This window comes from Zalophus californianus, chromosome 8 (genome assembly GCF_009762305.2).
Source record: "Zalophus californianus isolate mZalCal1 chromosome 8, mZalCal1.pri.v2, whole genome shotgun sequence".
NCBI classification, from domain to species: domain Eukaryota; kingdom Metazoa; phylum Chordata; class Mammalia; order Carnivora; family Otariidae; genus Zalophus; species Zalophus californianus.
Window position 1 is genome coordinate 2,546,428 of NC_045602.1, and position 18,475 is coordinate 2,564,902.

At 47.9% G+C, this 18,475-nt stretch overlaps 1 protein-coding gene across 4 annotated transcripts; it reads left to right on the top strand.

The window, feature by feature from the left end:
- The first annotated feature begins 153 nt into the window (after positions 1 to 153).
- On the top strand, positions 154 to 17,700 carry RPS7 (ribosomal protein S7). 4 transcript variants are annotated; one of them, XM_027622597.1, is made up of 7 exons: positions 10,865 to 10,896; positions 11,467 to 11,550; positions 12,253 to 12,324; positions 13,094 to 13,237; positions 13,888 to 13,952; positions 16,852 to 17,002; positions 17,592 to 17,700. In XM_027622597.1, exons 2-7 carry the CDS (start codon positions 11,476 to 11,478, stop codon positions 17,667 to 17,669), a joined length of 585 nt encoding a protein of 194 aa, XP_027478398.1. In that variant the 5' UTR covers positions 10,865 to 10,896; positions 11,467 to 11,475; the 3' UTR covers positions 17,670 to 17,700. The 4 variants fall into 4 exon arrangements, with proteins under 4 accessions (XP_027478395.1, XP_027478396.1, XP_027478398.1 ...); XM_027622596.1 differs by lacking the exon at positions 10,865 to 10,896 and adding an exon at positions 11,159 to 11,236; XM_027622594.2 differs by lacking the exons at positions 11,467 to 11,550; positions 12,253 to 12,324; positions 13,094 to 13,237; ... (1 more) ...; positions 16,852 to 17,002; positions 17,592 to 17,700 and adding exons at positions 154 to 397; positions 592 to 875; positions 6,445 to 6,500; positions 11,084 to 11,231 and having other exon boundaries at positions 10,342 to 10,896.
- The last annotated feature ends 775 nt before the right edge of the window (positions 17,701 to 18,475 follow it).

Consider the following 18,475-nt stretch of genomic DNA (forward strand, 5'->3'; position numbering starts at 1 on the left):
GCGTGAGGGGCGGGGTCTGGGCGGTATAGGAGGGGAGGTGCCTCGAGAAGGGAGGGATCTGGGCGGTGCGGTCCGGGTAGGGCCGGGAGAGGGGCGGGGCCAGGGCAATGTGGGCGGGACCGTGCCTGGGGGCGGGGTCTGGGGGAGGAGCCGCGCGAGGGGCGGAGTCTGGGCGGTGTGGGCAGGAGGGACCGCCAGAGGCCCCCCCCCCCTCGCCCCTCCTCGGCCTCGCAGCGGTTTGGGGGGCTGTCCCGAGCCCTTTGTGTGCAGTCGGGGCTGTCCAACCAAAGAAATAGGTGGCTTGCCTCCTAACTGTCGTAGAGGCCGGAAGGACTGGCATTCCGCGATGAAAAAGAGAGCCGAGCCCGGAGGGAAGGGGACCGCTCCACCCACGTGGGTGCGTGACCAGCAGGATGTCAAAACCTGATGCACTGGGAACCAGGGAGGAAATTTAGTCGTAAAGGCGATTTGTTAGAATTCTGCCCGATATTTGACTTTTTGCTCCGTACGCAGAACAACTTCTTTGAAAAATCCTGTCCACCGGCAAGTATTGCTTTTCAAATTAACTTAAACGACTTTAATTTTCTCTAGGTATTCAGCTGGGCAAACCTTACCGAACACCTACTGCGCGCTGCCCAAGCCCGGGGTATGCAGGGTTGAGTAAGACAGTCTGAGCACGGAGAGGAACCGCCGAGATGCGCACGGGAACGAGGCGACGACAGTGAAAAGCCACCAGTTTGAGAAGTGCGGGGCGGACAGTGAGACTGCCTAGGGGGTCCGGGATATGGTTTTGAAGGACAGAAAGTTCGTTCACATGCATTGGGCAGAGAGAAGGAAGAAGGAACAGCAAAGGGGAGACAGACGGATGTGGTCAGGTGTGTGCTTGTCTGTGAACTCAAAGAACATCCATTTAAAAAATTTCAACTTTCCTCATTTAAATTTAAATTGGCTAAAGTCCATTCCTCATTCTTATTTTTATTGCACTCCAAGATAGCTTTTTTAAAAAAAAATTGTCCTGGGGGCACCTGGCTGGCTCAGTTGGAAGAGCGTGGGCTTCTTGATCTCTGGGTTATGAGTTCGAGCCCCATGTTGGGTGTAGAGATTACTAAAAAAGTAAGCTTAAAAAATAATTTAAAAATTGCCCTTAAAAATCATTAATGATTGATCATGCTGTCTCTTCTCGTGTAGCTATGAAACCCAAAGATGCCCTGGCCACTGCTCTCGGGATGACCACAGCCCCTATTTCTACTGCAGTTCGTTCTGTCTTCACTCAAGGCCTCGGAGTGCCATGGGCCTCTCAGTGAGCTCAGGCTAGACCTTGGACAATTTATTTCTAGACTTGCTTTCTTCAGAGACATCACTAGCCCGTCCCTTCCAGTTGACAATAGGTTCGGTTATGGACACAGATGGCACCGGAAGACCTGATTGCAGGTTAGGAGGCTGAGTGGAAGTAGATCAGGGTAGTGCGCCAAAAGCAAAAGTCTTCACTCTAAAACTCTGAGCTGGGATGGTCAGTCCACTCTGAAATGTTGACAGTAGTACAGGGTATAGACACAGCTGCAGCACAGTGTTCCCCTGGGGAGGAAGGAGGCTGGCCCCCGTCAGAGTTTGGCCCACAGCTGCTGCCCCTCCCACTGGCTTGATCCTGGGGTCAGACCCACTTGGGACTTGCTTTTCCATGTAAAGTGGCTGGCTGTGGTCTTTTATCACAGGGCACTTGTCATCCCTCTAAAATTGTAGGTTAGAATTATCTGAGCACGGTGAGAAAATTGCCCATGCGGCTTTCTGTAATTCCAAAACTGTTTCTTCTGGTGTTTCATTAACCAGCTACTCATCTGAAAATCTTTTCTTTCTTAATCTCTGGCTCCAAGTGTATGTGACTTTACCTATCCTGGCAAACACTGGCCCATTCTCAATATGGTACTGAGCACTGACCCAGAAAGTGAGACTCGACAGCATTCAAAATGAGTGAACTAAGTTTCACTGACACACACAATTATGGATAATTATTAGCAATATGATAGTAAGTGAATAAAGCAAGTCCCCGAGTGGAGATAGGACATCCTTCTTATAAATCTAAAAACAATGAAAATGAAAACATGTATTCCTTGAGTTACACATGCATGCAGAAAACAGTAAATCTAAAGGAAAAGAAGAGAGGCGTGTCCTCTAGGCCAGACATTACCAACGTTTGCAACAGGTAAATCAGTGCTACTCTTCTTGCTTTGGGGATGGGGAATATAGTTGTTTTTAATAAGATAACTTATATTAACTTGAAATGGGTTTATTGTCTTAATGAGTAATTTAAAAATTTTCTCCATTTTATGTTGCATGTGGTAAATATCAATAGTCATAACCTACAAAAAAATTCTTCAAGGCCTTCAATAACTTTCAAAAGTCCAAAGAGTCCTGAGGCCAAAATCCTAGGAACTTCTGACCTAGAAGATAATTATAGATCAACACAGGAACACATGAAAAATAATACACTCAAACTGTGTGCTTGTAATTCCAATTTACATTTTTTCTGCAAATTGTAGTTTTTGAGTCAAAATTTCTACGTCTGTAACATGCTTCTGTAAAACACATTAGGAGTTCCCAAAATGTGTAATTTGGGATAGATAACAGTCTGAAGCCGTCCCTTGCTTCAGAAGTAGCACATTTGTTAGCACCTTGCTGTGTGCAGATGCCACAGAATCACTCTGTACACAGAATGGACGTTCAGGAAGCCGGCATGATGTCCCAGGCACTGTGCTAAGTACTGTGTACACACAGCCATATCTGATCCTCATGTATGTCATCTCGTTTACCGTTGAGAAAGCCGAGATTTCGAGTGATCAAGTACTTTGCCTGTAGCCATGAAGACAGGCAGGGTGCAGCCAGGACTCCGACCCCGTCCAGCACCCATCCTGGTAAACCTAAGTCACGGTTCTCACAGTGGGGCCCTCAGACCAGCTGCAAAACCATCACCTGGGAGCTTGTTAGGAATGGGAATTCTGGGTCCTGCCCCACATCAGCAGGATCTGAACTCTGTGAGGAGAGGAGGGAGGGGGGAGCCCAGCAGTGTGTGTTTTAGCAAGCACCCCCCCCACCCCGTGGTTCTGAAGCACACTCAGGTTTGAGGACACCCCTCCCCGCAGTAGCTGGCCACGCTGCTTCATTTCTGTGACTCTGTTCACTCCCACCCCAGTCCTGTGAGGTCAACAGGCAGACCTTAGGTTTATTTGACAGAGAAATGGGCTCAAGGAGTTTTGGATGACTTGCCCAAAGTCACCTAGTTAGTTGTGGAACTGCTAACAGTGATCCCCAATCTTCTGGCTATCAATCTGAAGCGGAGATCAGCACCAACGAGGAATCTGGGGCAGTTGGGTGAGAGCAGAAGCTAGCGAGCTTATTTTGCTGCCTTTTGTCAAGGAAGAGAGGTGGACCCCAGAGCAGGGGTTCCCTCCATGGGCCCGGCCACTCTGATGGCAGCCCACCAGACTACATCCCCTATAAGCCATGCATGGGGCACAAGGATCACCTGCTGCATTGAGGATCTTACAGCTCACGCCCTGAGGTCCTGGGGTTAAGATAGTCGCCCCTAGAAGTTACATCCATCCAGAATCTGCATGAGGTGTGGTTTGCCACAAGAGTCAGTTCCTCATCTCAATACTTCACGTTCTGTCCATCATCCCACAGCCCACCTCCAACCATGATACCAATGGCTGGGTGGTGGGAGCTTGGCCCTGGTGCAGGTAATATGGGGGTGCCTTTTCTGTAGAGGATTTTAAAATAATAATAAAACTAAATTAAAACTTTCTAAATGTTCTCAGTGATCAATGCACCATCCAGAAAAAAACCTTTCTTGTTGGTCTAGGTCTAAACAACCAGTTGTGGTATACTGAGTTTTAATTGTGTGGTGTGTGTGTGTGTGTGGGGGGGGGTATAGTTACCCATTTTTATTATAAATCTTTTTTTTTTTTAAAGATTTATTTTAAGTGCGCATGAGTGGGAGGGGCAGAGGGAGAAGGAGAATCTCAAGCGGACTCCACACTGAGCGCAGTCTGACTCGGGGCTTGACCTCAAGACCCTGAGATCTGGACCTGAGCCAAAACCAAGAGTTGGGCACTTAGCGCACTGTGCCACCCAGGCGCCCCTATAATAAATCTTTAACAGCATTACATTTTATGTGGACCTCCCAGTGACACAGCTGGTTCCAGCCTGCAAGCACTCAGCGACAAGCACGCGGGCTCAGGAGCTCTGGTCTTGGGGCAGGCATGGCTGCATGTGGCTCGGGTGCTGGGCTCCCACGTTTGGACAGTACGTCTGAGGCCAACAGTGGCAGCTCGGTGACTGTGAAGACAGAGAAGTCAGACTGGAACTTGCATTACTTCACAGTGGCATTCCCTGTGATCACTTGTGTTATCAATTAGACAGTGAATGGCAGTGACAGCTCCAAGGTGACAGATTTTGAGGTGCCTGGTTGGCTCCGTCGGAGGAGCGTGCACCTCTTGATCTTGGGGTTGTGAGTTCCAGCCCCACGCTGGGTACAGAGATGACTGAAATAAATAAAAATAAAGAGCAGATTTTAGTTTGTACATTAAATATTTTACTGAATTTGAACGATGTTTTTAAGATTGAAATTTATTCTTTTTAAATGTTAATGATTGATTTTATTAGAGTGAATTAGGAAGATAATGATGACTATGACATGGTGATAACGGAAAATACTTTTGACTAGAGAAGGATGCTAACAGTAAGCCACTTGGCATCACACAGGCGGGGGAGGCCCCTGCCCCCGCTAGCCCCTGACACAGGCACCCCAGGTTCCTACTAGTTGTGGGTCATAGTCCCAGTCTCAGCCTGAAGAGTTGCAGAAAATGCCCCCATGTAGCCCCAGGAGCACGATTACCGAGCTAAGGGCATTTCAACTGCAGTCTTCAGAGACAAGTACTTGTTACTTCCCTAGAGGTGACCTGTTACCAAGAACAATACCAGGCAAAGCGTGATACCCGAGGATCATCAGGTCCGCAGGGCTTTGTCAATCGACTTCCCGGACCTCTGACCTCTGAAGTCCCTTGGCTAATGGGGGTAGGGTTACTGGTGTACTAGCACTGCTGAGAGGCTGTGGACTTCTGTGGAGAGCACGGGATAAGCATACTGAAGGACCGAGGGTAGAATTGCAGCGAGTGTGTGAATCACATCCCCCAGACCTCTCCTGTTCTCCCCCAGCCCTGACCTGTGCAGCTCACACACACTGATTGCAAATTCCAGCTCTGTAATTTACTAGCTGTATACATTTGATGAGTTCCCTAAAGTCTCTGTTCTCTCATTTGAAAACTGGAGATGACGACACCGTGTATGGTGGCTGTGAATACAGACAGCATGCAGCCTCTAATCTGGTCTGATACACAGGCATGTTCCCAATGTCACATTACTTCTTTCATCCTATACATGTTTCATGAAGGCTCATGAGAACGGTGTTGCTTTTGGTGAAATATATTGAAGATGAGCAAATTATCAGTTTATGATAAAAATCAAGTGCATTTCTCTGTACCTTAAGTACTAATAGTTGAACAATTACCATTCATCCACCTGATAGGTCACCCATGTCTACAGATCAGATACTGTTACATAGGAAGAGTGACTTTGAAACTTTCCAGAAGCCAGTGACCTTGCTTCATTATATGCAGTTGATTTTCACATTCAGCACAGGCTTGCACCTTCATTTCATTTCCATGCTCCCTACTGGCCACCAGGTAATAATTATGAAAACCCTGGCAGTTGTAAGTGGTGGGGAGAGACAAAACCTTTTGCTAAATTCAGCCCATTAATTCTTGATCAGCCAGACATCTCCATAAATTCCTTTTACTTGCAAGGACTCTGCGGTAACTCTCTGTCACTTTATCATTAACACCGGGAGCAGTGGTGTGGAAGGGAACGACTTTGCAGTCTGGGCGCGCTCATCTGTCTGACCTCGAGGCTTTCTGCCTCAGGTGCTGACATTCTACATTCCCAGCATAGGGTCCTTTTTAATGGGGGACTTTGCACAACGTAGAACTAACTATATATTAAAGGAGAACAGATCTTGGCTGTTTAACTTCATCCCCTCCCAGACAGTATTCTGTCCTGGACCAGAACTACCCAGGCAGGGTCTTTTGGTTCCTCCAGGACGAAACTGTAGGTTCTCTAATTCATTTCCTTCATGCTGAAAGGGATCTTTCTCAGTTCCGTTACTACATCTATTGTAATTCTTCTTGACATCTGGTCCATTGTTACTCAGTGTGGTCACTGGACCAGCCTCATGGGCATCACCGAGGAGCAAGTTAGAAGTATAAAATATTGAGCCTCAGCCCAGAACTTCTGAAGTCAGAGTTTGTATTTTACAATGATCACCGGGTGATTCCTTTGCATGTTAAAGTTGGAGAAACACTGATTTTTAAAGAATATAATTTTGTGTTTTAGTGACAAATGAAGAATGCATAGTTGGAGAATTCAGGACATGACATGTTTGATTTCAGGTAAGTATTTTCTTCTTTAAATAGCTGAAGATTTATGTAACTGTGATGTAAAACATGGGACTTAAATTGCAATGTATTGCAATTACATTGTTATAATTGTACATATTGGTCTTTTATGAAACAATTCTAGCAGGATTCAGACAATCTGAAAATAACGTAAACCTATGGAAAAATTTCCACTTGAAATTTTGGATATGATTTAAAGGTATAATATATAACATATTTCCCAGTTATTTAAAAATTTTGATTTTTATGTACTGATTATACTTTATATCATAATTGGCTTTAGGAAGTTTCAACTGGATTAGCATTAAAGTAATAAATACTTAAGTTTATCCAAAGTCTCCTAAGAAATCGAAGTTCTACATTTATGACTTTTTTGATTTTTGATTTATTTATCTGACAGAGAGAGACACGAGAGAGGCAGCACAAGCAGGGGGAGTGGGAGAGGGAGAAGCAGGCTTCCCGCTGAGCAGGGAGCCTGATGCGGGGCTCGATCCCAGGACCCTGGAATCATGACCTAAGCCGAAGGCAGACGCTTAATGACTGAGCCACCCAGACGCCCCTACATTTATGACTTTTTAAAGATTTATTTGAGGGAGAGAGAGCATACAAACGTGTGTCGGGGGGAGGGGCAGAGGGAGAGAGGGTTGTGTAAGAGGTACAAAATTCCTATGCCATGACATGTGGGTTTATTTTTTTATTCCCCTCCTAGAAAGGACTGTAAGGTTACGGGGTACACAAGGAGGGCTAGTAAATCAGTCATAGGAACTTAAGAACACCTATCAAAGATCATCATGCTAGTTATGAAGATCAAGGCGGCCTCAAGAGTACCCCCATGAGGTACCCTCGTGCCAAGATTCTGGTCTCTAATACCATTTTTCCAATAAAAGGAACCAAGTCTTTTTTGGAGAAAGGGTTAATTGTTAATCCCATGTCTGAGATGGAACAGTATAAAACTAGCCTGGATCATTTTGTGCTAGAAAGCAACGTGTTCACACATGAATGGAGATGATGGGGCGTGGAAACTCATTTAAAAGGGGGCTAATGTTTTAAATGTCTTCTTAAAGTTCTGCTGGCCAAAACTGAGTGTGACAGTTTGAACATCAAAGCAGAACACTGGCAGAGGTTGATTGATAGTATATCTGAGCAGTCACGAGTCCGTAATACACACAAACAAAATGGCTGACAAAGTAAAAGTGTGAAGGGGACAGATTACATCCCTCTTGAGACTTGTTACTCAATCCTGTTGGTATTGATTCATTTACTGTACAGTTAAATAAAGAAACCAGTAAATACATAAACACCAATTAGTAGGCATTTCCTAACATGGATGTCAGCAAAGTGATCCATAGTTGTGACTTAGAGCCTAAAAACACCTGCTACATGTACACACGCAGCATTCTATCAGGTTCCAAGTTTTAAAAATTCAGCATATTCCATCAGGCTTATAATAATGTATTGATTTGAAGGTTCTCTGTGAAATCTATTTAAAAATATGCCTAAAAAAGTTAGGAACACTAAAAGGATAATAAGAGAATACTACGAACAACTCTACTCATGTAAATTCAACAAGTTGAAAGGGAGCAATTCCTCTAAAAACACAAACTGCCAAATCTCATTCAACGTGAAATAGATAATTTTCTTTTTTTTTTAAAGATTTTATTTATTTATTTCAGAGAGAGAGAGAATGAGAGATAGAAAGCACGAGAGGGAAGAGGGTCAGAGGGAGAAGCAGACTCCCTGCTGAGCAGGGAGCCCGATGTGGGACTCGATCCCGGGACTCCAGGATCATGACCCGAGCCGAAGGCAGTCGCTTAACCAACTGAGCCACCCAGGCGCCCGAAATAGATAATTTTCGAAAATCCCTAAAAAAAAGAAATCTCCAGGCCCTGATGATTTCATGGCAGAATTCAAGTAGATGCTTGAAGAATTAACAACGATTCTCCACAATCTTTTCTGGGAAACAGAAGATGAGGGAACACTTCCCCATACTTTCATTTTATGAGCTGGTATTAACCTAAAAACAAAACCAGACTATAACAGTAGAAAACAGAAAACTATAGATCAGTGTCCCTCATGAACACAGACACAACAAAGTCATCAACAAAATATTAGTAAATGGAACCCAGCAATATTAGAAAGAATGACATTCCATGACCAAGTGGGGTTTATTACAGAAATTCAAGGTGGGTTCAATACTTGAAAATCAATTAATGCAGTCCACCATATTAACAGGCTAAAAAGAAAAACTCACAGGATCCTATTGATTGATGCATAAAAAGCATCTGACATACCACTCAAGGAAAAAACTCTCAGGAAAATAGGGACAGAGGGGATCTTCCTCAACCTGATAAAGAACATCCACAACGAAACCTAATGCTAACATCACACCTATGATGAAAGACAATGCTTTCCCCGAGATGGGGAACAAGGCAAGGAGGTCCCCTCTGACCACTCCTATTCAACAAAGTACCGGAAACCAGAAAGAACGTCACTGAATACAGCTCTGCGCTACTTTGGTAGAGTGTGGAAGGGAGGAAAGCCAGGCATGTAGAGTAAGGACAGGACATGGTTTAGCAAGAGTGTTCAGAATGACTGCCCAGCTAAGATGAGAAGAGCAGCTCTACCTTTCTTTCTTTCTGGAACAAGTTTCAAGTTGACTTTTCATTTTCCAAGGAGATAGTGGCTTTTTTTTTTTTAGCATTATTAGCAAAACATATCTAATATATCTGATGAACATGGGGCGCCTGGGTGGCTCAGTAGGTTCAGCGTCTGCCTTCAGTTCAGGTCATGATCCCGGGGTCCTGGGATTGAGCCGTGCATCGGGCTCCCTGCTCAGCGGGGAGCCTGCTTCTCCCTCTGCTCCTCACCCTGCTCGTGCTCTCTCTCTTTCAAATAAATAAATAAAATCTTTACAAGAAAATCTGATGAACGCAATCATACCTACCACCTAATGTAATGTTTTCAGCATTTTTCAGTGCTTGGCCCGTAGGGGACAGTGACTGTTAAATCTGACAGATGAGGAAACTGAACCTCAAATAGATGAAGTTCTGTGACCACAGCCAGAGAATCTGACATAAATTTTTCCCTGTCTGGAAGGCTCTTCTCCCTGGTGAATAGCTCCTACTTCTCTTCTATATCTCAGGTTAATTCCCTCTCTTTCAAAAACTTCCCTGACTTCTCAAAGCATGAATCCTCTTCATCCCCTTTGATGTGGGAAACAAAGGCAAAGGAAAAATTAAACTTCCTTACTACTTACAGCCCATTGACAAGTCCTTAGAACAGGCAGAGTGACCTTCCTCTGGGAGCCTGGCTGCCATGACGTTGACACTCCGCTAAGGGCAAAGTTAGCCCGACACCCCAGGATCCTGTGAGTCTACTTTAAACATACAGAAATTCCTTTGCAATTTCCCCCAATATGTATGCTGACAATCATCCCCCAAGCATATTGCCCGCCCATACACATCTGAAGGGTCTCACGACTCAGGTTTTATTAGACCGTAATAAACGACCTTTTCCCAACAATAGCTAGCCCCCTCAAGGTCCTGGAAACCTTGCTTCCAAATTCCTTAGAGACTAAGGTACCGCTAACCGTCACCAAACTTCAAAGTATATACTGGGCCACTCCTCATGACCCCAGTGCAGCTTTCTGCCCACAGTCCCTGTCAGCGTGCTTTAATGAATCCACTTTTTTTGCACCAAGAGGTCTCAAGAATTTTCTTGGCCCTTGGCGCCAGTCCCCAACATTTCCGCAACACCCTTCACTCATTTTACTGCTTGTTCCCATAGTTTGTCATTCTGTATGTACACCGTCTATGCGGGGTCTTCTTTACTCCAGGTGATCTTCCCGAGGGCAAGGATTCGGCGGGTTGTACTGAATCACTGGCACCCAGCGCAGGGCTAGCACCCGGCACGACATCATACGTTCTTTGTGAATTATGTCCTCAGTTCCTCCCTGGGACACAGCGTCCACCTCTACACGGGAATGCGAAGAGACAGCACGGGCACACAGGTAGGCGCTTTCCCAGCAAACGCGTGTTTGTCGAGCCGGGTATTTTTGCGCCGTCCCCCAAGCTCTCCCCAGCGTGCTGGCGTCTGGCCAGGCTCTGTCCCGCGGGACAAGGGCTCTCCGCGTCGGGGACCCCCGAGCCCCTGACCCCCGGGCCCCCCCGGCAAGCGGCGCGTCGAGCCCGCCCCACCGTGTTTGCGGACGTCCCGCAACCGTCCGCCGCACCAAGCCTCGGACCCGAGGGCTGTGTTTACGGCCGGAAAAGCACGTTTAGTCGTAAAGCACTTCGCCGCCGAAGCGCTCTGACGAACGTTACGCCGTTGGGTTCTCAAAAGGCACAGATGGAATCGGAATCTCTGGTCCTTTCATGGCTTCAGCGAGGAGGTGAGAGTCCGGGTTAAGTGAGTGTTTCTTTAAACGTCCTCTCTTCCGGGCGTGGCGCCTTTTCGCGGGGCCCCGACTCCCGCCTGGAACTTCGGCAGGGCCCGGACCACGTCAGCCAATCCCAGCAAAGGGCAAACGCGGAGGTCGGAACAGAGTTACCAACGGACTTGTCCCCCCGCCCCCCCAGCCTCTTCCTGGGACTCTCTAGGCTTCGACCGCTTTTCAGTGGCTCTTCCGGTTTCTCTGCTCGCACTGTTCCCGCCTCTTCCCCTCGCCCGTCGGGCGTTTGACGAGCTCTCGCGAGACTGAGGCCTCTTTCTAGGCCGGCGCTCTCACCAAGGTGTGTTGGCGGCCTCCTCTCTGCCGGGCTTTTCTGCCGACTCTGAGGAAACCACGTTTCGGAGTCCGCCTTGGATCGGCGGACCCCGCTCACCGGGCGGGGATACGGCCGATTACCCGGGCTGTGTACCCCGATGGCTTCTGCGGGGTGGCGGGGGCCGGGCTGGGGGCTGGCGGGGGTCTGCAGCTCGGGGCCGCGGACACCTCAGCTAGGACGCTCTGTGCTTGCAGGAGAAGGCCATGTTCAGTTCGAGCGCGAAGATCGTGAAGCCCAATGGCGAGAAGCCGGACGAGTTCGAGTCCGGCATCTCCCAGGTAAGGGGGGCAGGGCCGGCGCCCCGACGGCGTGTCAGCCCCCGACCCGGCTCCGGTCCTCCGCCCCCTTCCCCCCGCGCATGTCCCCTTCGGCGGCGGTGTGTGCCCCCCCCGACCCGGCTCGTGCCCCCCCCCCGCGCGCAAGTCCCCTCCCCCGGCTCGTGTTCCCCCCCGCGCAAGTCCCCTCCCCCGGCTCGTGTTCCCCCCCGCGCAAGTCCCCTCCCCCGGCTCGTGTTCCCCCCCGCGCAAGTCCCCTCCCCCGGCTCGTGTTCCCCCCCGCGCAAGTCCCCTCCCCCGGCTCGTGTTCCCCCCCGCGCAAGTCCCCTCCCCCGGCTCGTGTTCCCCCCCGCGCAAGTCCCCTCCCCCGGCTCGTGTTCCCCCCCCGCGCAAGTCCCCCCCCCCCGCGCAAGTCCCCTCCCCCGGCTCGTGTCCCTCCCCCCCCCGCGCAAGTCCCCTCCCCCCCCCGTGCAAGTCCCCTCCCCCGGCTCGTGTCTCCCCCCCCCCCCCCCCCGGCTCCCGGCAGCCTGTCACCGCCCCCCCCCCCCCCCGCGGGAGTCCCGGCGCGCGTCGCTGCGGGCGGAGGTGGGGGCACACGTGCGGGAGGAGCCCCCGCGTGCCGGCGGACCCCCGCGTGCGCGGATCGTGGGCCCCCCCGCCGGCCGGGCCGGTCCCTGGGGGTCAGCTCCTGCTGTTTGCCCCTAGGCTCTCCTTGAGTTGGAGATGAACTCCGACCTCAAAGCCCAGCTGCGGGAGCTGAACATCACGGCTGCCAAGGTGAAGTTAGCTTTGCTTCTCGGGGGCTGGGTGTTGTCTCCACCCCAGCCCGGGACACGCTGCTTGTCAAGAATGTCTGCAAATCACCTTTGGGAGCTTGCATCCTGGCTCTGAGCACGTGCCGGAGCCAGCGGGACGGTTGTGCTGCGGATGGGCGTCCGGGCGCAGGGGGTGGGCTTGGGGGTGTCAGCGGGGTTTCCTAGCCCCCGCGCTGTGGCTTCAGAAGCCGAGTTCTGCCGCAGTGGAGCAAGAACGTGCGCAGAGGCGGGGGCTCTGAGGCTTGCTGTTCCCTTGACTGGGCAGTGCGTCTGCGCCCGGCACAGCGCTCCACCTTCGCTTCTAAGCTGGTCGCAGTGTTTACTTTTTCACTTTCCAGAGCAGTTGTCTTGTGGGCCTAGCGTATAGATGATTGGAAGTTAAGTTTCCCAGATTCCTGTCTTTGGTTCAGAAGCTGCCCTATATTTGCACGGATGGAGAATTTGTGCAGGGAACAGCCAGCCTCATTTTGGGTTGCAAGCAAGTTTATGTCCTGTAGTACAGGGTTGGGCTTGCATCCTCCGGCAAGTTCACAGACCTGTGTGTCAGATCTCCCCCGCAAGAGGAAGATGGGTTGTACCGGGCCATGGACAAAGAGCTGGAAGATGATTGGTTAAAGGACCTCTTAGGACAAAGGTGTCTAGTGCATATGACTGATAGTGTTCGCGTTTTCACTAGGGTTGTACTTGAAAAAATGGAGGGTATGAACTGAAAATTTTTTTTTTTTCTTTAGGAAATTGAAGTTGGCGGTGGTCGGAAAGCTATTATCATCTTTGTTCCCGTTCCTCAGCTGAAATCTTTCCAGAAAATCCAAGTCCGGCTAGTCCGTGAATTGGAGAAAAAGTTCAGTGGGAAGCATGTTGTTTTTATCGCTCAGGTATCTGTTGTACTGTTGAATGTTTTACTGTGGGAATTTTTAAAATCACCGTGTTTGAGGGGGAAAAAAAATCATTTTGATTTTGTGCTTGCAATATATCAAAAAGATGAAGTACAGTTTTGGTGTTTAACGTAAAAAGGCTTTCTGTGATCATAGCGGCAGAAATGTAGTGGGTCGTTTACAGAGGAATCAAACTAGGTGGGTGCTTGACCTGAGCCGAGGTTTTTCTGCTTGAGATCCACACTGTGGAAGTGCCTCAGTTGTGCATTTTGGGAGGTGAGCAGAGGCCAAGGAATGTAAGTTCAGATTTGGCCTTGGTGCAAACAGGTCTATGGGAACGAAGGGCCAGACTGATGAGGAATTCAATAATGTTCTGGCTTGGTAGGCATGTTCTACTCCACTAGGCAGTGGGCCTGATGGTGTGGTAGGTGTGCAGGCTTCAGGGGATCAGTAGGAGTTACTGAGAAATCAGGAGTACATCATAGGATTTCTCAGCTTGTTTGCTCTGGGTTGGTTGACTTTCACACACTTTGAATTTGTTTTGTTATTGCCTTTTTTTTTTTTTTGCTTTTAAAGCAGTTTGATGGTTCTTAGCTTTCTGCCAACTTAAGGTTTTTCTCTTTTTTCCCACGATAATTTTTACCTTACAGAGGAGAATTCTGCCTAAGCCAACTCGAAAAAGCCGTACAAAAAATAAGCAAAAGCGTCCCAGGAGGTGAGTATTTTATCAGCATCAAAAAAGTGTACTGTAGGGGCATCTGGACAGCTCAATGGGTTAAGCATCTGACTCTTGGGTCTCCGCTCAGATCATGAATTCAGGCCCTGTGTTGGGCCCACTTTAGGCTGTTGGGCTCCCTGCTGGGTGTGGAGCCTGCTTTAAAAAATAAAAAAAAACTGTTGCAGACCATTTACTAATGACGTGATTTGCATGGGTTTTTTGTAGTAAATTGTAGTAGGTTTCTGAAATTAAAGTGATAGTTTAGGAAAGCTGTTCATGTGGGAATTTTTACTGAGTAAAAATTGTTGGGTTTTCTATAATTACGTATAAATGTTTTAAAATTCTGGAGGTAAGAATTATGTGTATTTACATAGGTAGTATAAAAATAGGTCAGTGGTATCTCAAAAGATGAGACTCTTTCCTCCAGTTCTTTGGGCAAAGGATAGGAACAACGAGGGGATGGTTCCTGTAGTGCTGAGGGATTAAACGCACCAGATGTAGTACAGGTGTGCTGGGAGGTGTCTTTTACTTCTCATTTTTGCTGTGAATTAAGGCTAAGAAATTAGGTGGATTTTCCTGTTGCTGACGTTACAGGTTGAAAGTGTTCTGCAATTGTAGATGCCAGTGGACAATGTTCTTTAAGCTTGACTGACTTAGAGTTTATCTGAATAACTCAGATATTGAGTGTTGTTGGCTCCTTGATCGGTGTTTTGTGGAAGTGTGGTTTCACAGAGTTGGATTAATGGATCCCTGCAGGCCCTGCCCTGGGGACCAACTTGGGAAAAAATATTCTAGCGTCTCGAAGTGCCAGATAGGCAACAAGCTTATCCAATCTGCACTTTGTATTACTTTTCCTAAAAGGATAAGGAAAAGTGACCCAGGGCTTGCAGAATTGCTATTTCAGCTAGTGCTGGTAATGCTGGGATTTTTAAAACTCAGTCTTGTTGGTAAAACCGCCAGGAGTTTGTGATGGGACTCTGGTGCTGTGGCCAGATGAGTGGTGGGGGAGACTGGAAGGACGGGTGCAAGAGTTTCTGGAACTTGAGACATACAGTTCAGTACTTTGAACATTTTTTTTTTTTAAAGATTTTTTATTTATTTATTTGACAGCGAGAGAGGGAACGCAAGCAGGGGGAGTGGGAGAGGGAGTAGCAGGCTTCCTGCGGAGCAGGGAGCCCAATGTGGGGCCCGATCCCAGGACCCTGGGATCACGACCTGAGCTGAAGGCAGACGCCCAACAACTGAGCCACCCAGGCGCCCCTCCTTTGAACCTGTTTTATGGGCAGTTGGAGTAACATAAGAATTTAGGGATTTTTTGGTATTTTGGGTAGTTTGTGAGACACCAAATAATAGGAGATAACCAAGGGCATTTAGTCTGTTAGAGCCCGAGTTTGTACTTTGAGTATGAAAACAAATCCTGGCTTTGCATCCAGTGGACTCGCCCATCCACAACCCCTCATCCCAAACTTGTGTTTTCCACATTTTCTCAGGTGATGATGTCACTGGGTTCCTGGTGACCTAGTCTCCACATTGGAGGCCTTGTGTTAATGTAGGCCAAGCTCTGGGCGGCAGGCATAGCAGTTCTGCCACTTCCCACTACCTGCAGACCTCTTTTCCTTCGTCAGTACTTTGCTTTCTCCTACACAGGTTAGATCCTGAGGTTTACTGGTTTTGGTTTCTAGTCTGTAGCAGGGTTTCTGTTAATTTTCCTTTGAGGCATTCAGTTTTCTGGCTGGTGATTATTAGAGTTGCATTGCTGTGGCTCCCCCTTGTAAAAGACGATGTTGGAATCTTAGAGAAGATGCTAAGGCTAGCTTTGATGCCATTCGGATTTGTTTTAAAGGAGGCGACAGATTCTGTATTTTTGTGCCTTCCTAGTAATTTAACGGTAGCAGTGATCAGTCAGGCCATCTGTGTCATTTGCTTTCTGGAAGGTGATGGAGGCTTTAGGAAGTGGATTTCCCTTGAGCTTGCTCTCTGTGGCCGTGGAACAGTAAGACCTTTGCAGGTGTTCGAGAGCCCCTAGAAAGTATGTGGTGCGTGTAGGAACTGCTGGGTCTAAAATGCAAACGAGTGGAGTGTAGTATCCCATCTGCTGAGGGTCAAACGACCTGGGTGAGTTCCCTACTATAAGGTCGCTCTGTAAACACTGGAAATAACCACCTTTTCACTCTCTCATTCTTGGCATCTTGGGGTACACTGCAGATACCCCCATAGTTTGGAATTTGTCGAATCTTGCCGTTGTCAGGCAGCCAGATAGAGGGTGTGAACTTGAAGTGTCACCAGGAGAGGGGTGAGGTCACAGCAACAGTTTGTGTGATGGGGTGAAAATGGGGGCCCAGGCAGGGCTGCATTGCAGAGCTGGTGATAGAGCAGTGCCTCCGTCCTCCTAGAGAATGAGAAGGAATCTTGGAGGTGTTTTGGAGGCCATGGAGAGCTCTTGAAGGATCTTTTCCTAATAGGTTGTGTGATCACGTAAGTTTTAGATTAATTTGACAGTACTGGAGAGAGGGATGGTTTTGGAGATGAGCGAGTAGTAAAGGGGCTCCTGCAGCGAGTTAGTGGAGAAATCGTGAGTGAAGATAAACCTGAAGAGGTGCGTGAAAGTGAAAGACCTCATTAATCTCCCCTTTCCTGGAGATGATCACCTGGAATGGCTTGGTGTGTGTGTGGTTTGTAAGGTTTCACATTTAATACACCCTAAGCTTTTGAAATAAACAGGATGCTTGTTACCCTGTCCGGTTTGGCAGTGATTCTGGTATGATCCAGAGTAGCCTATTTGAAAACTGGTGTTAACTTGGTTTCAGAAACCTGGGGTTTGCTGTTGACGTTTTTGACTTTTGAGAGGAGGGCAGGCCTTCCTTGATGTCTTACTTTTGTCACTGTATTCTTTCAGCCGCACTTTGACAGCTGTACATGACGCAATCCTGGAGGACTTGGTTTTCCCAAGTGAAATTGTGGGCAAGAGAATCCGTGTGAAACTGGATGGCAGCCGGCTGATCAAGGTTCATTTGGATAAAGCACAGCAGAACAATGTGGAACACAAGGTAAGGGGTGGTTCATTGCCGGAAGCTTCAGACACAGATGAGGGGGAGAGACAGCATAACCCATCTCCATGTATCATCAGAACCAGTGGTAGTAAACTCAGCCAGCTTTTTTTCCACCTGGACCTCAGCCCACTTCCCTTCGGATTATATGTCAGATTTTATAGTCGGGGATGTTTTGAAAATCAGGATTTTCTGCCTTTTAAATTATTAGGAAAATTAGAAGTAAAATATTTCCTTTTAGTAAGATGGTATATCCTTTGGGGGTTGGATGGTAGTGTTAGAATCCGGGAGGACTGTCCCTTCGCTTCATTCTTGGTGAAGCGTAGCTGATGTGGACAACTCCTGGGCTCCCTCACGGACTCTTGTCTGTCTGACCCAGAGGAGCAGCAGGCTCTGGCACCACGATGTAGATAGAGCCCTGTCCCGCAACATTGTGGGTGAGTTTGTCCCCAGGCTTGTACATTCCTCATCTACTCAGTACCTGGTTGCTGAGGGGAAAACCATGCAGGACAGTCTCACAAAACCGTTAGGCTTTAAGATGAAAGTGTGTGTTTAAAAGTTTTGTGATGAATTCTTTCTTTCCTTGTAGGTTGAAACTTTTTCTGGTGTCTATAAGAAGCTCACAGGCAAGGATGTTAACTTTGAGTTCCCAGAGTTTCAGTTGTAAACAAAAATGATTAAATAAAACTTTCACAGTATTCTGTTTTAGGTGTCTTTTTCAAAATTTCAGAGATGACACTGTATAACTGTCTACATTACCAGTAGCTCTCTGTGTAGGCTGGAAGATTTGAACAGAGAGAGGGTGCCTGTGGGTTATACCAGGCAGTTAGTTGCATGGGAGGGATATATTTGTATCTGGGGATGTTGTGATAGGTATAATCCTATGAAATTGTCTCAAGTGGTTGAGTATTGGCACTGGGACAAGTTCAACCTAAAGACCACACAGGTACCGGAGCCGCGGATTGACAGGGTAACTTAGCCTACATCCTGGTCCCAGTGCAGGGCTCTACCCGACTGCTGGGTCTCCTGGGAAGCCTGCCTGAAAGTCCAGCCTGAGAAAGGAGACAGGTTTCAGAAGCACCTGAAATCAGGCCAGCAATGGTTCCTTGGAAACCGTGTGATAGAAAGTTCTCCAGGAGCAAAATCTGATAAAGTAGTGTTCTCACTGAACTTTTTTATTGCGAAAGACACACATACGGAATTTACCATTTTATCCTCTAAGTTCAGTGGAGGTAAGTGTCCTTGTCTCTGCTGTGAAACAGACCTGCGGAGCGCCTGATCGTGTCGGAAACTGCCGGTGCGGCAGCCCCTCGTCCTTCAGATTCCCTAAGTGCACATCACCATCGGTTCTAGGTAGATGGGACCAATCAGGTGTGAGGAGATGAGACATTTTAGTCTGTGTAGCCGCAGGACTACGGAGCGGAAGCACAGCCGATGATGGGCTTGCATTTGCGTCTTCCCTAAAGGGCCTTC

What these genes read in the sequence shown, in the direction of transcription:
- RPS7 (XM_027622595.1), top strand. Translation starts at nt 6,458, where the DNA reads ATGCATAGTTGGAGAATTCAGGACATGACATGTTTGATTTCAG. An exon ending in CATGACATGTTTGATTTCAG is followed by an intron (nt 6,501 to 10,341) that starts GTAAGTATTTTC and finishes TCTTTACTCCAG; the next exon opens with GTGATCTTCCCGAGGGCAAG. An exon ending in TTCATGGCTTCAGCGAGGAG is followed by an intron (nt 10,897 to 11,083) that starts GTGAGAGTCCGG and finishes CCGCCCCCCCAG; the next exon opens with CCTCTTCCTGGGACTCTCTA.